This window comes from Uranotaenia lowii, chromosome 1 (genome assembly GCF_029784155.1).
Source record: "Uranotaenia lowii strain MFRU-FL chromosome 1, ASM2978415v1, whole genome shotgun sequence".
NCBI lineage: Eukaryota > Metazoa > Arthropoda > Insecta > Diptera > Culicidae > Uranotaenia > Uranotaenia lowii.
The window spans coordinates 100664770-100688178 of record NC_073691.1 but is presented as its reverse complement, the minus strand read 5'-3'; the positions used below and the strand labels follow the sequence as shown (position 1 = coordinate 100688178).

At 41.9% G+C, this 23409-nt stretch overlaps 2 protein-coding genes and 1 long non-coding RNA gene across 4 annotated transcripts; 2 read left to right on the top strand and 1 right to left on the bottom strand.

Annotated features, from left to right (window-relative positions):
• Positions 1-1102: 1102 nt before the first annotated feature.
• On the top strand, positions 1103-3277 carry LOC129738647 (uncharacterized). Its single transcript, XR_008735582.1, has 2 exons — positions 1103-1360; positions 1433-3277. It is a non-coding gene; the product is annotated as an uncharacterized LOC129738647 (long non-coding RNA).
• LOC129738645 (uncharacterized) lies at positions 3277-4278 on the bottom strand. 2 transcript variants are annotated; one of them, XM_055729897.1, is made up of 3 exons: positions 4122-4277; positions 3626-4060; positions 3277-3564 (listed from the first exon to the last, which is right to left on the bottom strand). In XM_055729897.1, the coding sequence occupies exons 2-3, from the start codon at positions 3977-3979 to the stop codon at positions 3376-3378; spliced, it is 543 nt and encodes a 180-aa protein (XP_055585872.1). In that variant the 5' UTR covers positions 3980-4060; positions 4122-4277; the 3' UTR covers positions 3277-3375. The 2 variants fall into 2 exon arrangements, with proteins under 2 accessions (XP_055585872.1, XP_055585871.1); XM_055729896.1 differs by having other exon boundaries at positions 3626-4278.
• A 12788-nt stretch (positions 4279-17066) lies between these two features.
• Positions 17067-22769, top strand: LOC129737688 (uncharacterized). Its single transcript, XM_055728849.1, has one exon. It carries the CDS (start codon positions 17067-17069, stop codon positions 22767-22769), a length of 5703 nt encoding a protein of 1900 aa, XP_055584824.1.
• Positions 22770-23409: the final 640 nt, after the last annotated feature.

Sequence of the window (23409 nt, the reverse complement as noted above, 5' to 3'; positions counted from 1 at the left end):
TCGCACTTCGCACCGCGCTCACTGTGAATTCGACCTTAGTGGCGTCCCGCTCAGGGCTATTAAACCTAGGGTTGAACAACTTTGACACAAAGTAGGCGCGGTGAAGAAGTGGGCACGGAAGGCAAAATTTTGACAGCCTATTACATTGTTTACGTTTTGTGTCAAAGAAAATCAATGAAAAGTATGACGAAAAAGTCGTGCTTTGGTAGTGGTGTTTTATATGACGTCACCACCAACTTGATGTAAATCTTTTTTGTTTTTGTTTTACAACAAACAACAGTGGCTGCAATGCCAAAACGGAAAAACATTCTCCTAGCTCCTCGGGCAAAAGCCGTGAAGCCCGATCTCCGAACACTGCCTCCAGCAGCAGTGGCTACAGCCAGGGTTACCAGGTGTTTTCTAGTAAATTCTGGAAGTTGTCAATAAAAAAGTCTGGATTTGTCTGGACAGTTAAAAAGGCTTACATGGAGGGATGACTGTGTGGGGAAAAGTTGTTTTCCTACAAAACCCACCACCATACTCTCGCGAAAAGCACTTATACACCCACACGTGATTATCTCTATTAAAAAAAAAAGCTTTCATTCATAGCACTAACACAACCAGCGGCGAGCGGGCGCGAATTCTATGTGAACGAAAGCTTAAACAACCGAAAGTTTAGACCTATTCAGCTGTCAAAATATCTTCTGTATTCTGCTTCACAGTAAATTCAGTGTTTCCGTTATGAGATACTGGATTTCAAAAGTTTTTTTTTATTAAAACGTTGAGTTTATAGAAATTTCTGGACAAATCTGGATAATTTATGAAAAGTCTGGACCAGACAACATGAGGTCTGCATTTCTGGATGACACATAAAAATCTGGAAGATTCCAGAAAAATCTGGAAGGTTGGCAACGCTGGCTACAGCAGCAGTTCCTCCTCCTCAACGCCCTTCCTACTGAAGCAGAAAGTTAAACTGGAACCAGAATCGCTACCAACCATTTCCCAATTATCGCTCGATGCCGCTGAACCAGGTCGTGATGGATTGTGTATTTTCCAACAACATTCCCACTTGATACTTATTGTACTATCAGTGAGTTTAGTATAGGAACTTTCGTCTGTACACAGCAAAAATTATTTCCTGAAAAATTACGCAAATGTCCTGTAACAAAAAGGAGCAGGACATGTACCGTAATTTTACAAATTACGTGACATTTAATTTTCAGTGTACAACTTTTTTACAGGACATTTGCTGTAATAATAAATGAATCTTCGATTACTTTCAAGGAAAACAATTTAAAATTACAGGTTTCGTTAGTTACAGGTTGATTTATTTTAAAGGTTGCAGTTTCAGTGACACGTAATAGTCAAAAAAATTTTCTGTGTAGGTGGTGCTGACATTGAAATTGGTGAATTATTGTTAACAAACATCCCTTTTTTATCTCATATTCCACAGAATACTCCAAGGCCACCTGCAAAACACTTTGTCTGCCATTAGAACCACTTCTGTTGAGGATCAAAACGCTCGAAACTTTTAGAGGTCAATCGCTGAAGCTCGAGCTTACCGGGACGGAAATAAATTCGAACGGAGAGAATAATCGGCTCCTAGTGGCCATCCTATGAGTTGCCCTCTACCCAAACGTCATCAAAGTGTTAACCCCAGAGAAAAGCTTCATCAGTGGAGCGAGTGGTGCGGTACACAAACTGCCTCAACCGTCCGATCTTGGTTTTAAAACCCAAAAGGATGGATACGTTTTCTTGTATCCATCCTCGATAAATGCCACATGTGGCCACTTCAATTCCCCGTGCCTGGCCTACCAGGAAAAGGTTAAAACGTCCCGGATCTACATTCGGGATACCACAATAGTTCCGCTGCTGCCGATGGTCCTGTTCTCGGGCAGCGATCTGCAGATAGAACTGCACGGTGGCGATTTCGTGATCCTGCTGGAGGATGAGTGGATTGTGCTGCAGGCGAAAATGATTAAATTCTTACGCCTCGAGCTGGCTAAAGTTTTGGAGCTTTAAATTTCCAATCCGTTGCTGAATTTGGCACACCACGAGCATGGCCGCAAGGTCATTGGAACTATTATCACAGAGAACAGAGTTCGAGCTGGAGCTCAACACGTGTGTTTGAATACCAACCTAAGTTTCAAACCAAATGCGTAAGTGGACTAACATACATAAGATGTCGCTACCGGTACACCTATTTTTGTTTTCATTTTTTCGACACGCTTAGAAATTAATACTCATCGCTTATCTCAAAGAAGGCCAGTGCAATGTATGACAGTAACACAAATTTCGGTGTAATAAATTTTAAAACATCATGATTTAAAAAAAATGCAAATCATATTTCAATCACAATTGAACGCTGTCAGATGCCCCATATTGTTCAAACAAGTTTGGCGCTGAATTGAAAGTTGAATTCCAAGTGTTAAAGTATGTGTTGGGATTTTACTATCAGTTAACAGTTTTCTAGAACAGAAAATGTGAACATAAATGTTATAATTGTAAACTATGACTCGATATTCTGGTTGATGTTACCTGAGATCGATATATGAGGACTTGTAACTCAGGGTTAGTAATCAGTAGAAATGATTTAAGTTATTTATAAACATGAGTTACAAGATACCATCAACCGGAATACCGACCCATAATTAACAATTATAACATTTATGTTCACATTCTCTGTTATAGAAAACTATTTAATGACAGACATATTTTAAAACTAGGAATTCAACTTTCAATTCAGCGCCAATATTGATTGAACAATATGGGGCATATGCTGGGACATATGACAGCGATTAAAGTATGATTGAAATATGATTTGCATTTTTTTTAAATCAAGATGTTCTAAAAAATTATCACACAAAAAGTTGTGTTACTCTCATACATTGCAATGGCCTCATTTGAGATAAGCTATGAGTGTTAATTTCTAAGCGTGTCGAAAAAATGGAAAAATATGTGTACTGGTAGCGACATCTTATGGATGTTAGTCCACTTACGAATTTGGTTTGAAACTTAGGTGGGTATTCTCACACACGATTTCAACAAATTTTTGTTCGGGACCCGATGTCTGTTCTCTGTGCTATTATGCAGTTAATTATGAAGGAGTAACAGGAGAATGCTTGTAAAGTTGTTTTGGCGCCTTGTATATAATCTAGACGACGCAAAAAAAAAATTGCTGGAGCGAGTTTTGGTAACACTAGGGTACAGCTGTTGTACTTAAGAAGAAAAGGAATAAATGTTATATGTTTGTATTTAAAAGAATATTTCCTAATACATACAATGTGAAGAATTTAAATTCTTTGAAGTTTTGTTCAACTAGTGTGTATCACCATCAGAAATTTATTCAGTTATCGATTTTTTTTACCAAGACCAAGACTTGGAATCAAATTTGGTTCAAATTAAGTCTGTAATAATATAAATCACTGATTTCAACTGCCAAGATTTTAAAGTAAATACATTCTGGGCCTGCAGGGCACCGCCGGTCGTGTTGGGTGTTCGCGGCGTCATCAACTGGTTGCATGTCTGAGTAAACACAATCGGTTTGGTGTTTGTACTTTTGTCCTGCAGCAGCATCGTTGTTGCCTAGAAAGAAAAAAAACTGAACTTAATATGGCAAAAGGAAATCGGGATAGCTAATTCTTACCGTGGTATCGCTTTTCCTGCTAATTATGTTGCCCATTGTACCTAAATTGTGGTGGCCACGCATCTTTTTGTTACTGCACAGAAGAGCCATTTTCTGCTGTTCACTTCCGGCTATGATTTGCTGTTGCTGTATCGAATTCAGCTGTTGTTGGATTTGCGAACCGGGAGGTTGTTGCGGCTGAAGACAACCGGTGGCCAAAGTCGAAAACTTTTGTGGTGAAGGTGTCATTATCAAATTCGATTGGTCACTGCTTAAAACTGGACTATGCATTATAGGTAAATCATCGAAACTAGGAGTAGTAGGACTCATGGCGGCTAGATACTTAAACTGTTGCTTCCGGAAAGCGGTCCCCATTTCCGCCCCTGCACCATTGCCTGGAGTTTGTTCTACATTTGTTATACTAGATATATTCTGACTCTGTTGGAGCTGAGGTTGCTGTTGTGGAGCAATTCGGTGTATTGTTTATCCCAAGTAACAATTTTGGTTTTATACTAACCTGCTAGCTCGCTATGAAACTGCGTTATAAAACAACGTCAAGTCATATAAACTGCATTAAAACATTTATAAAACACTTGTCAGTGTAAAAAGGCCCACCTACAGGAGGTTCTGAAGAACGCATTTCAAGTATCTTATACAACCTCGGAGGTTTCGTCAAGAGCTGATGCAAGATGTCAAATTTTTGTTTGAGTGGATAATTTTTTGCGTGAATATTTATTTTTGAACAGCGGTTTTTAAATCGATTTCGTTGAGAAAAATATTCTGACTGAATAACCTACAACATAAAATGTGTATATGTGAAATCGATAAATTTACTTGGCAATTTGTTCGTTTTTTTGCTTAACGACTGGAAAAAATATTGCGCTTCCAAATTTATCGATTGATTTTTCGAGATACAACTAAATAAAACGTGGGCCCCTTAGATTTTATAAAATAAAAGATCTGAATTTGAAAAATTTTAGTCATATAATTTTTTTTACATTTGGATAACCGGATTCATCACCCCTACGTCAGTATTTTTCATAAATTTTGTAGGCAAAGTAGCTTTTCGTCAAGTATCTCATTTTAAATAACTTTTTGGTGAAAATATATTCGATGAGAAAATATTTCAAGGTATCAATTGTCCAATGGCGATTCATTAAAATACCCATTTACCTTGGAGAAAACATTTATAAGTCCAGTTACTCTTAATGTTGCAACTTATGATCAAATGAACTGTTCCCGGAACTTTTTCAGAGTCCAGTGCAAAATAACAAAACATAAAACATAACAATTTTATTCTTACGATTCTTTCAAATAACATTAGACACTTTTTAAAACTAATTTATTATTTGCCTCACTTCTTTTTCTTGTACATTTATGTCACGGATTGTTAATTTATCACATTTAATTAAACATCACAGAAACGGCCGAAGATTTCAGTTGAATAACTTTCGGTAGATGCTTCCGGCTCCACTTGCCACGGGTACCCCATTTAGCAATTCCGCCAGCCAACGGAATTGAACAGGCGGCTCTGGTGGCGGTGCTGTATGAAAAACCATCCTTCGGAACCGGCAATTTGATAAAGATGAACTCCCGGGAATGAGGGAATGGTTGTATGTCCGGGACAGAACCGCCGAATTGAGGACGACCAGTTTATTCAAGAGATTCACTGGCTTCATAACTCCGAATATATGACCTACCGGAATGGTTAAAAAGGGTATTTTAATCAATATCTTGATAATGAAATCCTAAAAATTTACTCTCTGATGGTAACGAACGGATGATAAAACAACAAACTTCTTGTTCTTACCATTCGTACTGCCGTAAACAAACTTTTGACATTTCGTTTGGTTTTGGAATAGTTATTCTTGCATAAGCTTTTTATACGACCAAATGGCTTTGAAATTTTTGACGTCTCAAATTGATCGGATGTAGGTTGTATAGCAAGGTTTTGTAAGTGTTGTATATCTGTCTTGTACACACTTAATCTTTTCTCCTGTGGTCGGGACGATTTCGTCCTGTATTTTCAACAGCTGAAATTACAGGACGATTTCAGGACAACAAAACAGCTCAGGAAAACAACTGTCAAATTCGCCTGTATCTTCGAAACGGTTTTCTCCTGTGACTTGCAGGGACTTTGGAAATTTTCCTGTGAGCTCGAAACGGTTTCCTACTGTGAAGTGTATTCCGCTACCCTTTCCCCTGGTTCGATTTTTTTTCAATTTAAAATAAATTTCAATGCATTGTTTAAAAAAATGAAACTCAGTTGTTGTTAAAACAAGGTCAATATATTTCAAGCAACTTTTTCTTCTTTATTAGTACATTTCACATTTTTTGCACATTTCACCATTCTTTACAATCATAACACACAAACAAATTTCTTTTCTGTAAGTAGAAAAAGAAAAGATTTCCATTATTTTCATTACCCAAAGCTGAATGGTAAAGAAACTTACCTATGCGCCTTTCGCTCCATGGAATTTAAATGCTTGCGCTCCTGTTCCATTTCCAGGTCAGCAAATATCTTAATGGATCGACCAAAGCCAACCGGGGCGAAGAAATACCACACAGCCGTAGAGTTTTTCCATGCAGTTCTTTGATTTTAAAGGTAAAAAGTTCACCAGAACCTGGTTCCGGTTGCACATGATGAAGAGTCGTTCTCAGCAGCCAATAAAATAAAAACTTCTAAAATTCACCAACAAGCGTTGAAACCGATCCGACGACGAATCCGCAAAAAATGACAAGTTGAAACGTTTGGCGGTTTTAATTTTCATGCTCATGTGGAAAAGAGAAAAAAAAAACTTGTTGTTTTTTGCACGGGAGAGCAAGAGAAAGAAAATTTGACAAGAATTGGATGTCCCGTGATTCTGGAGAACACTGTCCTGCATTCACGGGGATACATTAAGTTTCTGTGCTCTCGTAGCAAGTTTGTCTTGGATTTCAGGAGAGATAAAGCGTCCTGAGATTCGGGTGAGTTTCCTTTCGAACTTCGTTTAAATTGAGCAGCTTTCCCGTGACACAGAGATTCATGGTCCCGAGCGAGATAAATGCAATCTTAGTGTGTAGACCCAAATAAAAATTAAAACTAGAACTCATGCTGAATTTATGTTGAGTTTTATAACAAGGTTGTATGTGGTTGTATTATGGTTCTGTAGCTATCCTTAGGCCAATTTATATAGAGTTCTTCACGAAATATGTTACACAACCTAAACCGCATTTTCAATCCCATTAAAAAACCTACGTTTTATTTAATAAAACCTTGAGGAGTTTAAAATGTTGCTTGGGTATATTCTGTATGAGACATTGAGAAATCTGATCTAGTGGAGTAGATACATAAATGACTACTGCTGAATAACTGTTGATGCTGCTGCTGTTGAAGCTCGATTCCGACGTCCGGGTTAATAATGAAACTGCAACCCCCTCCTACTCCTCCTCCCCCACCTCTGCCACATCCATTTCCAAACCAAACCACCGACGAGTTTAAGGCCGTTGGCTGACTAGTGGCAAATATATCGGTGCTGGAAAGCTGAAATACTTCCGTCAGATCCGGTTTCGCTCCACGCTGGCATAGCTCGGCAACGATTGCCACATGAATGGGTTTAACTTCACCGCCCTCCGGCTGGCATCGTTGGCCAGTGCCGCACGTTCAGTCTTTTGGCAGATCCTCGACGACAACTCCAACGCAAAGCATCCGATATCGCCGAACTGTTTGGTCACTTCGTCCAGATGCCGTACCCGCAAGTGATCATCGTTGATTAGTGTGCTCAGCTTCTGAGCCAGAAGGAACAGACTTTCCTCGGATTCCGCTGTAGGGGAGAAAAATGTTTGAATTTACAGTATTGTTCCGATTTTGTCAGCCCCATCTTGAATTTAGGGCTGACAAAACAGGGTACCTGACAAAATCGGGAAAAAATTTTTTCTTGAAAATAATTTCAATTTTGATTTAATAATTGTCCGTTTACTTGTTATTTCGATATTTTATGTGACTACCATGATAAGGGGTGACATTGACCCCTTTTCTTTATTTTTTTTACCCTTCTTACAAAGAAGGGAATACATGTCTTTTGAAAAACCAACTTACGATCCGAGGCCCGGAGGGCCAAGTGTCATATATGTACCATTCGACTCAGTTCGTCGAGATCGGATGTATGTGTATGTGCGTATGTGTGTGTGTGTGTGTGTGTGTTTTTTTTTTTTTTTTTTTTTTTTTTTTTGGTTACCCAGGTGGTAAATTCGAAGAAGGAATTTTACGAATTGTTCCCAATGCACGTCGAGTGCCGTGTCTACATGGGAACAATGGGTCAACTCGTTATATACTCATCCGTATATACATATGCCCTAAACTCCACCTGGGGCGTCAGACTAATTCCCAAACCGGTACCTGCCCTAAGGCAATACTTCGGTAAGGGGGTGTCTAATTCACGCATAGCGCTACTTTCGCAACACTCGCCAAGAAGTTCATATTTTAATTAAATATCATCCTGACCGCCCAACATCATCTTCACGTCCCATCGGCTACGCTGATTGTTTTGCGTAGTTCATTTCATAGCTTCGGACTCTTTAGGCTTAGTAAAGTTACCCTACGTTATCCTGCGTCAATTGCAATTTGCGTCAGTCTCCAACTCCTTTGCAAAGCAGCCATTATCCGGGCGAGCCCATCACTGACTGCCTGCCATGTGCTAATGTCATCACACATCTTCTGCAACATGTTGTCCGCTGTCGTTTCTGGTCCGCAGGCGGCGAATATGTTGGCACGTTCCTCTTCAAATCTTGGACAATAGAATACCACGTGTTCGGGTGTCTCGTCCACGTCACCGCATGTTAGGCAGACCGGCGAGGCCGCATGTCCGAACCTATGGTGATACTTCATGAAGCATCCATGACCAGTCAGGAATTGCGTCATGTAGAAATCCACTTCGCCATGCTTTCTCTCCATCCACTCTTTGATGTTTGGGATCAAACGATGGGTCCACCTCCCTTTTTCCGAGCTGTCCCACAGCTGCTGCCAGTTAGCCATGGAGCTATCTCTGGCTCGTGTTCTCACGTTTTGCATGCCTCTATTTTCGTAGCAATATGAGTCCTCCACCAACAAAACCGAGATGGGCATGACTCCCGCTACAACGCATGCAGCCTCCGACGAAACGGTGCGGTATGCACTGATGACCCGCAAATTCATTCGCCTCTGTACACTGTTCAGCTTCTGCTGGTTACACTGGATGTTAAGACCAGATTTCCAGGCCGCCCCTCCATATCGAAGGATTGACGAAACTACACTCGAAATTATCCTTCGCTGACTACTTCGGATCCCCGAGTTGTTCGCCATTATCCTCGTGAGTGCGGCCGTTGCTGTTGCCGCCTTCTTGCACACATACTCAACGTGGTTTTTAAAGCTGAGCCGGTCGTCAATCATCACACCCAAATATTTAAGCTCACGCTTTGATTCGATAGTGCATGATCCAACTGTAATCCTGCCTGTTTGCGGTGAAATCAGGTTTGATATCAGGACCATCTCGGTTTTGTGGTGAGCCAACTGCAAACTTTTGGAGTGCATCCAGCTCTCTACCGAATCTACAGCCTCTGAAGCTCTTAGCTGGACGATTTCTGTAGAGTAACCCATCGCTAGTAGCACGACATCGTCCGCGAAACCAACCAACTTTACTCCCTCTGGCAGGCTCAATGTCAGCACCTCATCATACGTAATATTCCACAGAACCGGGCCCAGTATCGACCCTTGCGGTACTCCAGCTGTAACATCCATTTCCTGAAATCCTTCGCTCGTCATGTATAGAAGCTTGCGGTTCTGGAAATAGCTTTCCACTAATTTGTAGAGATATTTCGGTATCCTCATTTTTATAAGCGAAGAAGCAATCGCTGCCCAGCTGACACTATTGAAGGCGTTACGCACGTCCAATGTTACTACCGCACAAAAACGGTCCCCTCTTCTCTTCTTGAGTCTGGCTTTATCAGCCGTTTCGATGACAGTTCGAATGGCGTCGACTGTGCATCGCCCTTTTCGAAAGCCGAATTGATTGTTGGACAATCCGCCTTCGCCCTCGGTGTACCGCTGGATACGATTCAAGATCACCTTTTCCAGAATCTTTCCAACCGTATCCAGTAGGCATATTGGCCTGTATGCCGATGGGTTCCCCAATGGCTTTCCTGGTTTGGGCAGCAGAACCAGCTTCTGTCGTTTCCAGATATCTGGAAACATCCTTTCCTCTATACAAATTTGCAGTGACGATCGGAACATTTCGGGAAATTCCTTAATCGCGGTCTTAACTGCAATGTTCGGGATACCATCTGGACCCGGAGCCTTTTCCAGCTGAAGGGATTTGGCGATGTCCCGCAGTTCTTCCAACGATATTAACTCCTCATCGCTCGTATCCCAGTCGTACGGGACTTGCGGCCAGCTATTAATAATATGATGAGGAAACAGCTCTCTCGTTATTTCCCTCAGTTTGTTGGGGCACATTTCAGGTGGTGTGCTACCGCTTTTGTTTTTTGCCATGACTATCCTGTAGGCATCGCCCCATGGTCGGTCATTGGCATCAAGACAAAGTTTCCTTAAACATGCCTTTTTACTCTCTTTAATTGCCTTGCATAGGTTTCTTTTCGCATTTTTGAAAAGCGGCCTACGCTCGTCTCTCTCCATTTGAGTTCGTGCTCTCTGCATGTTTCGTCTAGCGCGAAGGCAGGTGGCACGCAAATTCGCGATTTCCTCAGTCCACCAATAAACTGGTGGATGTGGGTTTCTACGATTAACTCTCCTCGTCATTGCTGCGTCACAAGCACGTGTGAGTACTTTCGTCAGGTTTTCCGCCGACAAGTTTGACAGGTTTTGCTCCCACTTCAAAACCTCGACGAAGACATTCCGGTCAAATTGTTGTGTCCTCCAGCGTCGTTCACCTGTCATTACCTCTCCTCTGACTGACTGTGCACTTTCACCCACACGATAACGGATCGCAAAGTGGTCGCTATGAGTGTAGTCTTTGCTCACCCTCCAATTACTTGTCCATCTGGGACTAGCAAATGTGATATCTATAATCGATTCACGTCCCTCTCTATGGTAGGTTCTAGTATTACCTACGTTCGCCAGGTCCACATTCAGCCTTGCAAGTGCCTCAAGTAGACTCTGTCCTCTGGCGTTCGTATGGGAACTACCCCATTCCTGGGCCCACGCATTGAAATCCCCCGCGATAATAACGGGGCTTCGGCCTGTGAGCAAATCGACTATCCTATCCATCGTAGCGCTAAACTTCTCCAAGGTCCACCTCGGTGGAGCGTAGCAGCTACAGAAGAAGATCCCATTGACTTTGGCTATCACAAAGCCTTCTTCATTTGATGTGACCACTTCTTGTATGGGAAACTTTCCTGTCACCCCTATTGCGGCCAGTTTGGCACTATCGGTCACCCAATTTGTGCCATTCAGGGCCCTAAAATAGGGGTCTGCTACTAACGCAATGTCTAGCTTCTCTTCCACCGCCATCTGTCGCAGAAGCTGTTGTGCTTCGTGACAGTGGTTGAGGTTGATTTGGATTACTTCCAAGCCCTTGGTATCGCTGCTAGCGCCTTTTGGTAGGCAGAGCACCTTGGGTTGCCAGTTACATGGTCACCAGTGCAGATAAGACACTTTGCCGGCTTACTGCAGCTAGTCGCTATGTGGCCGGATTCTCCGCACCCCCAGCATAATCCTCGTCTGTCAACTCCCTTGCAGTCAAACGACTTGTGGCCGTACTCCATGCATCGAAAGCATACCTCTGGTGTGTGTGTGTGTGTGTGTGTCTGTGTGTGTGTGAGTGTGTGTGTGTGTTTGTATGTGTGTGTGTTTGTATGTGTGTGTGTGTGTGTGTGTGTGTGTTTGTATGTGTGTGTTACAAAACAATGTCACACGCGTTTCTCGATGACCGCTTGACCGATTTGAGTTCTTTAGATGTCAAATGAAAGGTCTTGCAAAATGGAGGACCTCTTCAAGAACTCAGCCCTAAGTGATTGTTTACAAACACCTTTCAGAAAATGGAATGTGTACATACCATTTGAAAATTCCGTCCGGATTGATATGCAATTGCAAAACAGATGAATTTGTTGATCACGTTTTAATTTGAAGTATGTAACGGTACTCCAGTTCCCTAAGGGACTATCCATAAACCACGTAGACTCATTTTTGGTCATTTCAGACACCCCTCCCCCCTTTCCCCCCTCGTATATGTACTTTTGTTCATATAATATTTCGAAAATTTATAGGAACCGTAGACTTTGGCCACCCCCCCCCCCCAAAAGCCTACGTGGTTTATGGATGATCCCTAAGGGCTATCCATAAACCATGTGATCAAAATGTGGCCAAGTTTCAACCTCCTTCCATTCGGCATCAATGAAAACTCTTATGAACCTTCAATCACCCCCAACCCTTACCAACCCTTAAGGGGCCGTTCAAATATTACGTAACGCAATTTTCGAGCATTTTCAACCTCCCCCCCCCTCCTCCCTCCCCCATACGTAGCACAATCGTCTCAAAATTTCTAAGCAAAATCCACAAAGCGTAGCAAACTGCTATATCCCCTCCCCCCCTTGAAAGCGTTACGTAATATTTGAATGGTTCCTAAAATACTAAGTGGTTAATGGGTGGTCCTCTTCGTGGGTCAGGACAACCCCAAAAAAAATACAATGTTAAATGACTGGGAATTTTAGTTCAAAAGCAGAAAATTTCAACTAAATTTAAAGGCTGACAAAATCGGGATAAAATGCTGACAAAATCGGGGATAGACAAAATCGGGGGTAGACATAATCGGGAGCTGACAAAATCGGAACAATACTGTACTGATAAATTCACGAAACCAAAACAAATTTTAAATACGCACTGTCACTGAACCGATATTATTCAGTCACTCAATAATCTCCGTGATACCTGCGTGCTTGATGCACTTTGATCACTTCTTGTTTTGTAAACAATGTCACAGCATGGCTGAGTGGGTTATTTGACAGTTTACACCACCCTTATCTATAAGCCCTGGGATTTGACTGCTACAGAGGCCAACCAGAACGATGTTCGAAATCGACGTAATATTCGTAGACCGACTAGATTTGACGACCATTTCGTATATACTGTTTTCTTTTTAAAAAAAACTATTTCAGTTTGTAAGTTCAGAGCAATTTAGTAAATGAGAAAGTAAATCACACGCTCATTTTTTTAGAACCATTTATGATTCTTAAATAACCATTTTACTGATTTTGCTTCGAAACCGCCAATTTGGTTATTTTTCAATTATATTTCTAGAAAGAATTTTAACCATTTCGGCAGTTCTCGAGCGTTAACCACAAAATGGTTGATAAAATTGGTATTTCTTCATCGCCATTTTGGAAATTATTGGCTTTTTGCATCCGGGTGTGGATAATCTGATGTGAAAATGGAATTATACGGCTAACATTCTCTGCTAAAGGTATAGGTATAGTATCTAGCATATTATATTTATAGAAGACTTATAAGTCTTCAATAAATATAATATGCTACACGCAGAGAAAACTTGGATTTTGAAACAAAACAAAACTGACTTTGATTCAAAAAATTCATTTTTTGGAATCAAACTCCTGTTTTCTTTGAATCGATGAATTATAGTTTTGATTCAAGTGAATAATTTTTGAAAGAAAGAATAATTTTTTTGAATCGAATAATATTGGACTTTGATTTTAAAGAAATTCTTTGATTCAAAAGACATTTGTTCAATTGCATATTTCTTTTAAAACAAAGTAAATTTTCTTTTAACCAAAGAAAACTGCTTTCGAAGGAAAGGAATAATTTCTTTAAATAAAAACTTCAAACTTAGAGTTATTTTGGATTGAGCCAGAAGAATAAAACAGAAAAATAGAATAGAGTTGGCCGGTCGTGTTAAAAATTTAAACCAGTTAATCAGATTTTGCTAAAGGATTATTCAGGATGAAGAATGGTAAGTGTATCCGGTGATAAAAAAGTGAATATTTGAAAATTTCTATAAGCGCTTGCATTGTTACAGGACCACTGCGGATTCGGCCTCAAATTCAGCGGATTGTTCATCTTCGGCTTGATCTTCAGCGGCAACTACCAGTCGGATGGCGAGGAAAGCCAGCAACGGAACTTGCTTCTGGAAGTCAGCCCATGAAGATATGCCTTTACGCCAGACTGGTAAAATTTGTCACCGAAATTTAGGATCGGATCATTTAATTATATAGTGAACCAGTGTTTTTCTTAAGCTCGTGAATAAAAAAAGAATTAATTATGTTATATTTTTCTATTTATTTTTTGAAATTCCTAATAGGAACTTCGGAACAACAGAAAATATTTCTTCCAATTGGAATAAATGGGAAAGGGTTAAATGAATACATGCTTTTAAATCTAAATCTTTGTTACTTGTAGCAAACGAAAACAACTTTGTATCAAATGAAACTGTTTTTTGTTTCAAAGGATTAGGATTTAGATTCAAAGATTTTTCAAAAGAAAAATTCTTTGAAACAAAGAAAAATGCATTTGAACCAAAGGAATTTTTATTTATCCCAAAATCAAAGGAAAAAATCCTTTGTTTTTGCGGCACTTTCCTTTGAAATAAAAAATCTTTTCGCTGCGTGTAGATACTGGAAATTGAATTTGTGAATTGTTTCTTCCCCAATAGGATGCTGAAATTGAGTGTCCTACGATCATCCGGAATTTAAAGAAGTTGGTATGGCCATTTTCCTTCCGGAAAACTGAAACGGATCGAACTGTCGTTAAAACACCGGCCGTTGAGGAACCAGTGGATTCGTTCGTTTGCTGTCGGTAGGTAAAAAAAGCTGTCTTTGAATATCGGCGAGGCCCGCACTTACAACACAACCAATCTCCGAACCAACAGCAGCAGCAGCAACAAAGTCCCGGATGATGCGACGGCAGCCTGCAGCTGGTGGTTGCTTTAAAAATGTTCAACCAGATGCTAGCGAGTCGCAGGGAATGCGGGACGCGAATATTGATGGGTCAATTATTGCCACAGGGCCATCAGCAGAATAAGATGATCAGATCGCATCAAGACCAGCAGCAGCAGAAGCCCTATTCCAGGGGGGATTGTAACGCAGGAGACGATGAGGGTGTAGAGAATATTGGATATAGAATAATAAATCTGGGTTAATTGTATTGAGATTCAAGTTAGGTGATAAATGTTAAGGGAACATATGATAGTTGAAATTGATAGAAATTGAATGAAAAATATCCATAAAAAATGTACATAAATTATTCAGTGTGTACTTGAATTGTGAATTCATCTTTGAAGAATGCTAACAGAGAGCGGATGGGTAAAAATGAGAAAATTGTACGAAGGTTGAGAATCTCTCTCAGAAGAAAGGAGAGTCCGACCGACCGTGTCAGAAGTAGTTAGTAAAGAGTTGTTGTGTAGAGCAGTTCATTTAATTTATAAGAAATCGCGTTAAGTTTTCGAAGTAGAAATAAATAAAGAAAAAAGAATTCGAAGAGTGAAAGTAAAAAAAAATGAGAACAGAAACCCACCAGTCACGACAATGGCGCAGTTGGTGGGCTTATGAACATCCCAAAACGCAGATAAAATTTATGTTTGGATGGTGTCGAAAAGGTGTCGGCTTGTCAAGATGGCGGCTGATGAAAAATATTTTCGGACGCACAGTAAGATGGTCGAAAAGATGTTCGGCTTAACATTTTGAGGTGAGTAACCTTTATTGAGGCGAAAGTTTTTAGTTCAAAAGGAAACAATGTGTGAAGTTAAAAAAAAAGCATCGGAGTTCCGTGTGAATCATACTCCCTGGTAGGTGAAATTATTTTTAGAGGAACGATTCCCGTTGGGGTAAGAAAAGTCCTCAAAGGGTCCCACTAGGGTGAATGACAGTCCCTAGTGGGTGATACAATTTTAAAAAGAAAGAGTCCCGTTGGGGTGAGCAAAGTCCCCAAAGGGTCCCACTAGGGTGAATGACAGTCCCTAGTGGGTGATACAATTTTAAAAAGAAAGAGTCCCGTTGGGGTGAGCAAAGTCCCCAAAGGGTCCCACTAGGGTGAATGACAGTCCCTAGTGGGTGATACAATTTAAAAAAAGAAAGAGTCCCGTTGGGGTAAGCTAAGTCCCCAAAGGGTTCCACTAGGGTGAATGACAGTCCCTAGTGGGTGTTACATTTTTTTAAAAGAAAGAGTCCCGTTGGGGTAAGCAAAGTCCCCAAAGGGCTCCACTAGGGTGAATGACAGTCCCTAGTGGGTGACACAATTTTAAGAAGAAAGAGTCCCGTTGGGGTGAGCAAAGTCCCCAAAGGGTTCCACTAGGGTGAATGACAGTCCCTAGTGGGTGACACAATTTTAAGAAGAAAGAGTCCCGTTGGGGTGAGCAAAGTCCCCAAAGGATCCCACTAGGGTGAATGACAGTCCCTAGTGGGTGATACAATTTTAAAAAGAAAGAGTCCCGTTGAGGTAAGCAAAGTCCCCGAAGGGTCCCACTAGGGTGAATGACAATCCCTAGTGGGTGATACAATTTAAGGAGAAGGAGTTCCGTTGGGGTAATAAAAGTCCTAAAGCGGTTTCACTTGGGTGCAGAGTTGCAAGATTTCAGATAATCATTTGAAATTGATACTCACCGTGATGAGTATCAATTAAGCAGCACAATGAATTTCGTTGTGATGCTCAAAGCTTTCGATGTCAAACGAAATTCACTGAGCATCACATCTAGAAAAAAAATCTGAAATCCAGAATCCCATTAGAGAAATCTTCAGCTATATTCCCCTGTTACGAGGTCCCTCGTTATGCTGCTTCTCAACCCGCTGTCAGCGGAGCCCTGACAGAAGAAAAAGAGAAACGTCAAGAAGGTTGGATAACTCGCGGCGAGCGGGAAGATTGAAAACGTGCTTTGGCAACAGATATCGTATCGTAAGAAGTTATATTTCGAATAACAGAAAATTCATTAAATTTAATTCTACCTTCCGGTGTGCAAATCAGTTCAGGGCATTAATATAAGCGAAAGTGTTCACTAAGAAGTGTTATTAACGCTGTAAGTAATGATTCATATTGTCTAGGGATTTCATTTCACTCATTAGCGCTGTTTACAGTAAACCTAACCTGATTGGGCATCTTTAGGCAGTATCTTAGACAAGGATCTGTAGCGAACGTAGTGCTATTAATGGTGTAAGTAATAATCAATCCCTACCTAGGGCTCTAATTCACTCCTGAACATTGCTTACAGTGAACCTAACTTGATTTAGGCATCGTATCTAAACGTTAAACGGAAATATCCATTGTCCGCATAGCTCAGAATAAGATTCCGAAAACACGGATGAATGACTAAACGTGAGTTGTCAGATAACCTAAAAAGTATAAATCCTAACACACTTTGTATCATCGCAGGGATTTAAAATATAGACCTTAATCACACTCGGCGTATTTATAATCCGGAAATTCTGAAGTTGTCAATCGACAACATCTTTTAAATCCGTTTACGAAAATCTTACTGCTTGCTGACCGGACATGGGATTGGATAGAACTACGCTAGCTGCGACAGAACTTGGAGAGATCATTCACGAAACCGTTGGATTCAATTGCCAAATTTGTGAGCAATGTGACAACAGCCGTATGGTATTATGTGATCATTGCTCACTCTGGCACCATTACGGATGTGTGGGTGTAACCGACGAAGTGGAAGGTGAAAACGTTCCTTGGAGCTGCAAAAAATGTGAGAAAAAACTGAATCGTACACACAAGGGACCTAAAGAGGATTTGCCCTTGAACAACCCGGGCCCAAGCAAGCTTATTGAAAGAAAAGAATTGCAGTTACAGTTCCGTAAACAGCCAGAAGCACCTCGAGCATCGAAGGTAGGCTCGGTTTCATCCAGAGGATCAGCGAAGTCTCTCCTTGAGATTCAGTTACGCAAGGTGGAGGCGGAGCAAGAGATTCTAGAGGAAAAAAGAAAATTAATGGAAAAGCGCTTCAGCCTATTGGAAGAGATAGCCGAGCTCGAGGAATCAAATTCAGTTAAGGATGACCAGCAAAACATGAACGACGTTAACAAATGGCTACAGGAATCGGTATCCCCCAGTAAAATCCAGGGCAGTCGAAAACACGGATCTTCTTGCAGTAGTAACCAGAGTTCCGAATCGGAGACGTCGACGGACACTGATTCGTCGGAAGCCGACTCTGTGAAAGACGAGCCATCAAAAAGAGAAAATTTTAGACCTCATAAACAGTCAACACCGAAACGCATCTCCTCCAGGCCGATAAAGTCGGGTAAAGCTGAGGGGACTACCAGAAGTAACCGAAATGCCAGTAACCTTGATCGTAGTCACATTGCCGCCAGACAAGTGATAAGAGACCTACCAGTTTTCACGGGGAATCCCGAAGATTGGCCCATGTTCGTATCTACATACGAAAGTACTACCAACATGTGTCACTTCAATGACGAAGAGAATTTAATTCGTCTAAGAAACTGTCTTAAAGGAGATGCTCTCAACGCCGTGCGAAGTTTCTTGATACACCCGTCTACAGTCCCAAAAGTCCTAAACGCGCTGCGTCTGAGGTTCGGTCAACCCCAATTTGTCATAGGCGTTCTAGAAGAAAAAATTCGAGCGATGCCTAATCTGAAAGTGGAATACACCGATAAATTGATAGATTTTTCCCTAGCGGTACAAAATCTCAGCGCCACGATAGACGCCTGTGGCAAGAAGGAATATTCACGGGACACCTCCTTACTTAAATATCTTGTTGGTAAACTTCCGGAGGAACTTAAAATGAAATGGGCCCGACATCAGCGTTCTAGGAAGAAAGTCAATCTCGCAAAATTCAGTGATTGGCTTTATACGTATGCAGAGGACGCATGTGTGGTAACGGAACCAACAATCTCGAAGAGCAGACCCGCTGATTATGGCTCCCGTCGAACGAAGGCTTCGCTCCACACTCATGTGGAATCTGTAGATTCTGATTATGAATCCCCGCACGAAGAGACAACCTCAACGCTGACGCACCATGTTAATACTGGATGCCCGTTATGCAAAGGAAGTTGCGTCAGCCTTGAACAGTGTAGTAAATTCCGGGGAAAGACCTACGGACACAGATGGAATTCTGTTCGAGAAAAAGGAATATGTAGAAAATGTTTAAAACGGCACAGAGGACGTTGCGTTACTCCCCTCTGTGGTCAACAAGGTTGTACATACAAACATCATGCTCTACTGCACAAATATAAAGGCATACAACCGCAAGTTACCGCAGAAAATCCTTCCTGTAACACACACCAGGTCAATTCGGGTTCTGCTCTGCTTAGATACGTTCCAGTCAAGCTCTACGGAAATGGAAAAGAGCTTGATTGCTTTGCGTTTCTCGACGATGGATCCCACCTTACGCTTTTAGACGAAGAAGTGGCTAACACATTGGGAATTTTCGGGGAAAAACGCCCACTTTACTTGAAATGGACGGGGGGAACTGAACGACACGAATCCGACTCCCGGGTGGTAAATCTCCAAATATCTGGACGAAGTGGTAAAAAACACCAATTAGACGGCGTACGTACCGTTCGCAAACTTCAACTACCGTATCAAACCCTTGACTTCGACGACATGAAACGTAAATACAATCATCTTCGTGACCTGCCCGTCGACTCGTACCAAAATGCAAGACCGCAAATTCTTATAGGAATCCAGCATGTAAAAATCTCTTTAGTGCAAAAAAGTAGAGAAGGAAATACGGGAGGTCCAGTGGCCTTTAAAACTCGCCTCGGCTGGTCCGTCTATGGAGGGAGCACAGATAGTTTCGCTGTGAGCATGGTCCACTGTTACTTTCACACATGTTCGAGTGGGATAGAAGAAGAGGTACACCTGGATAATAAATTGAATCAGGCATTGACCGACTACTTCGCATTGGAAAGCATAGGTATCACGACACTAAAAGATGACATACGATCAAAAGAAGATGAACGAGCACTGAAGATCCTCAACAATAAAACACGGCTAACCAAGGAGCGTTACGAGACCGGGCTTTTATGGCGATATGACCACATTCGTCTTCCTAACAACGAAAGTATGGCTAGGCGCCGATACGAACATTTGGAAAAACGAATGAAGCAGAATCCGGAACTGAAGCGAATGCTGACAGATAAAATCGCCGACTACATAGCTAAAGGTTACGTTGAGAAATTAGTTCCCTCTGAGAGCACCTGGCCCGATCAGCATCCTGTCTGGTACTTGCCAATCTTTCCGATAACAAATCCGAACAAACCTGGAAAAATTCGAGTGGTTTGGGACGCCGCTGCCTCTTACAATGGCATCTCACTCAATTCAGTGTTGCTAACGGGTCCTGATCAACTGGCTTCCTTGGTCACAACACTAATCAAATTTAGGGAGCATCGTTTCGCCGTGAGTGGTGACTTGTGTGAGATGTTTCACCAAGTCATCATAAGAGAACCCGACCGACAGTGCCAGCGATTCTTCTGGAAAGACCAAGAAACAGATGAAGAACCCAGCAAATACGTTATGAAGGTAATGACTTTCGGAGCCAGGTGCTCTCCCTCGAGCGCCCAATTCGTTAAAGACGCTAATGCAGAGCGTTTTTCAAAGCAGTTCCCTGTCGCCTCGAATATAATTAAGTATTCTACCTACGTCGACGATGTCCTTTTCAGTGTAGAAAGCGAGGATAAGGCTATCGAAATCGCAAAAAACATTCGCACTATCAACGCCGCAGGAGGCTTTCAAACGCATAACTGGATGTCGAACTCGCGCCGAGTTCTGATGCTCATGGGTGAGCAACCCAAAGCTGAGAAAAGTCTCGAATTCATTCCGGGGACAACAGCAGAGAAAGTTCTCGGCATGTTCTGGTGCACCGAGACCGATTGCTTTACCTTCAAGATCAATTGGAGTCGACTCGACAGCGAGCTTCTAAACCTCAAGCGAGTGCCTACGAAACGTGAGGTCTTAAAAACATTGATGTCAATATATGATCCACTGGGTTTAGTGTCCCATTACCTTATGTTTCTGAAAATTCTGCTGCAAGAAATATGGAGAGCCAAGGTAGAATGGGATGAGACGATTGGAGAAGAATTCTTTAAAAGGTGGACGGCATTTATAAGTGTTCTACCCTCCCTGGAAAATCTGAGGATTCCTAGATGCTATCATTTAATGAACGAACCAGATCCGAACGTCAAAGTCCAACTGCACACGTTCGTAGATGCAAGCCAAGACGGAATGGCCGCGTTGACGTTCCTTCGCTATGAAAGTAACGATGCCATCTACTGTTCCCTGGTTGGATCTAAAACTCGTGTGGCCCCCCTCAAATACCTGTCGATCCCGCGAATGGAATTACAAGCAGGGGTTGTTGGCGCAAGGCTAACTGCGTCAATCAAAAACAGTCTGACAATCAAAATTCAACGAACATTCCTGTGGACTGACTCACGCAACGCACTCTCATGGATTTTATCAGACCATCGTATGTATAGTCTTTTCGTAGCAGCTAGAGTCAGCGAAATACTCGAAATAACCTGCGAATCTGATTGGAGATGGGTTCCCACTAAGTGGAACGTGGCTGATGACGGAACAAGATGGCAGCGACAATCAGATCTTTCCCCGACATCACGTTGGTTCGTAGGCCCTTCATTCTTACGTCAGTCCGAAAGCACCTGGCCGATAGTGAATTTGAAAAAACTAAATACACACGAAGAACTTAAAGTATCGCTGCACATACACTGTGAAAAGCCTGAGGCAGTATTTCGCGCTGAGGACTTCAGCAAATGGAAACGATTGGTTCGTGTCACTGCCTACGTACTTAGGTACTTGAGAAAGCTTCGTCGAGCGGGAAATTGTGGTGTACTAAAACGGGAAGAGCTACAGTTAGCTGAAGAGCTTCACTATCGTCAAGCGCAAGTAGAGGTTTATGAAGAAGAATATCGTAGTTTCGAGGCAGGCGTAACAGTAGTATCAAAGCGAAGTCCTATTTATAAACTATCAGCCTTCATGGATGAGAAAAAGTTACTTCGCATGGATGGCAGAACAGGTGCATGTAAATATTTAGACCCCGAAACGGTTAACCCAATTATTTTACCATCGAATCATGCGCTCACCAAACTGATTGTGGCATCGTATCACGACAAATATCACCACCAGAACCGAGAAACGATTGTAAACGAAATTCGTCAAAAGTTCTACATTGCTAACCTTCGACGTGTTTGCAATGAAGTACGATCCAATTGCCAACACTGTAAGAATCGTTATGCAGAGCCTCGTCCTCCAAAGATGTACAGCTTGCCGCCATCTCGATTGGCTGCTCACACCCGACCATTTACCCACACAGGAATCGACTACTTTGGCCCGCTAGAAGTGGTCGTTGGGCGCAAAACAGAGAAAAGATGGGGAGCGTTATTTGTCTGCCTAACTACTAGGGCAATTCACCTAGAGGTAGCCTATAGTCTGACTTCGAGTTCCTGCATTATGGTCGTGAGAAGTTTCATCGCTCGGAGAGGTTCACCAGCAATATTCTACAGCGATCGAGGAACGAACTTTATTGGAGCTCACAGAGAACTTAAAGAAGCTTTATCAAAACTTAATCACGACTCAATAGCGGAGGAATTCATCAGTTCGGATACGGATTGGATTTTCAACACTCCCGCTTCCCCACACATGGGCGGAAGCTGGGAACGACTCGTCCGGTCCGTGAAGCGAATACTACCGGAGCTGCAAGTCTCAAGAAAACCGAACGACGAAGAGCTACGAAATGCGTTTGCCGAAATAGAAGCTACATTGAACAGACGCCCGCTGACTCATGTGCCTGTTGACTATGAATCGTGTCACGCTCTGACACCTAATCATTTTTTGTTAGGCAGTTCGGATGGGTCTAAACCGTTGACGGATATTAGCGATGATTCGACAACATTAAAGAGAGGCTGGCTGGTATCTCAGGCAATTGCAAATCAATTTTGGAAGCGATGGCTACGCGACTATCTCCCCGAAATAACCCGGCGAACCAAGTGGTATGAACCAGTAAAACCCATCGAAGTAAATGACATCGTTGTGATAGCCGATCCCGATCTGCCTAGAGACTGCTGGCCTAAAGGACGAGTAATCAAGACGACCAGTCGCGATGGTCAAGTGAGGAGAGCCTGGGTTCAAACTTGTAAATCCATCTACGAGAGACCTGCAGTCAAGATCGCCGTGTTGGACGTAGGAGTTCATAGTAGTAAGCCGAGTCCGAAGTAAGAAACATCGTCTTACTGGGGGGGAGTGTTACGAGGTCCCTCGTTATGCTGCTTCTCAACCCGCTGTCAGCGGAGCCCTGACAGAAGAAAAAGAGAAACGTCAAGAAGGTTGGATAACTCGCGGCGAGCGGGAAGATTGAAAACGTGCTTTGGCAACAGATATCGTATCGTAAGAAGTTATATTTCGAATAACAGAAAATTCATTAAATTTAATTCTACCTTCCGGTGTGCAAATCAGTTCAGGGCATTAATATAAGCGAAAGTGTTCACTAAGAAGTGTTATTAACGCTGTAAGTAATGATTCATATTGTCTAGGGATTTCATTTCACTCATTAGCGCTGTTTACAGTAAACCTAACCTGATTGGGCATCTTTAGGCAGTATCTTAGACAAGGATCTGTAGCGAACGTAGTGCTATTAATGGTGTAAGTAATAATCAATCCCTACCTAGGGCTCTAATTCACTCCTGAACATTGCTTACAGTGAACCTAACTTGATTTAGGCATCGTATCTAAACGTTAAACGGAAATATCCATTGTCCGCATAGCTCAGAATAAGATTCCGAAAACACGGATGAATGACTAAACGTGAGTTGTCAGATAACCTAAAAAGTATAAATCCTAACACACTTTGTATCATCGC

Bases quoted from the DNA above. Each gene is read 5' to 3' on its own strand.
- LOC129738645 (XM_055729896.1), bottom strand. From the start codon at position 3,979: ATGGGGACCGCTTTCCGGAAGCAACAGTTTAAGTATCTAGCCGCCATG. The intron at 3,565-3,625 runs GTAAGAATTAGC...TTTTCTTTCTAG, and splicing joins GCAGGAAAAGCGATACCACG to GCAACAACGATGCTGCTGCA.
- LOC129737688 (XM_055728849.1), top strand. From the start codon at position 17,067: ATGGGATTGGATAGAACTACGCTAGCTGCGACAGAACTTGGAGAGATC.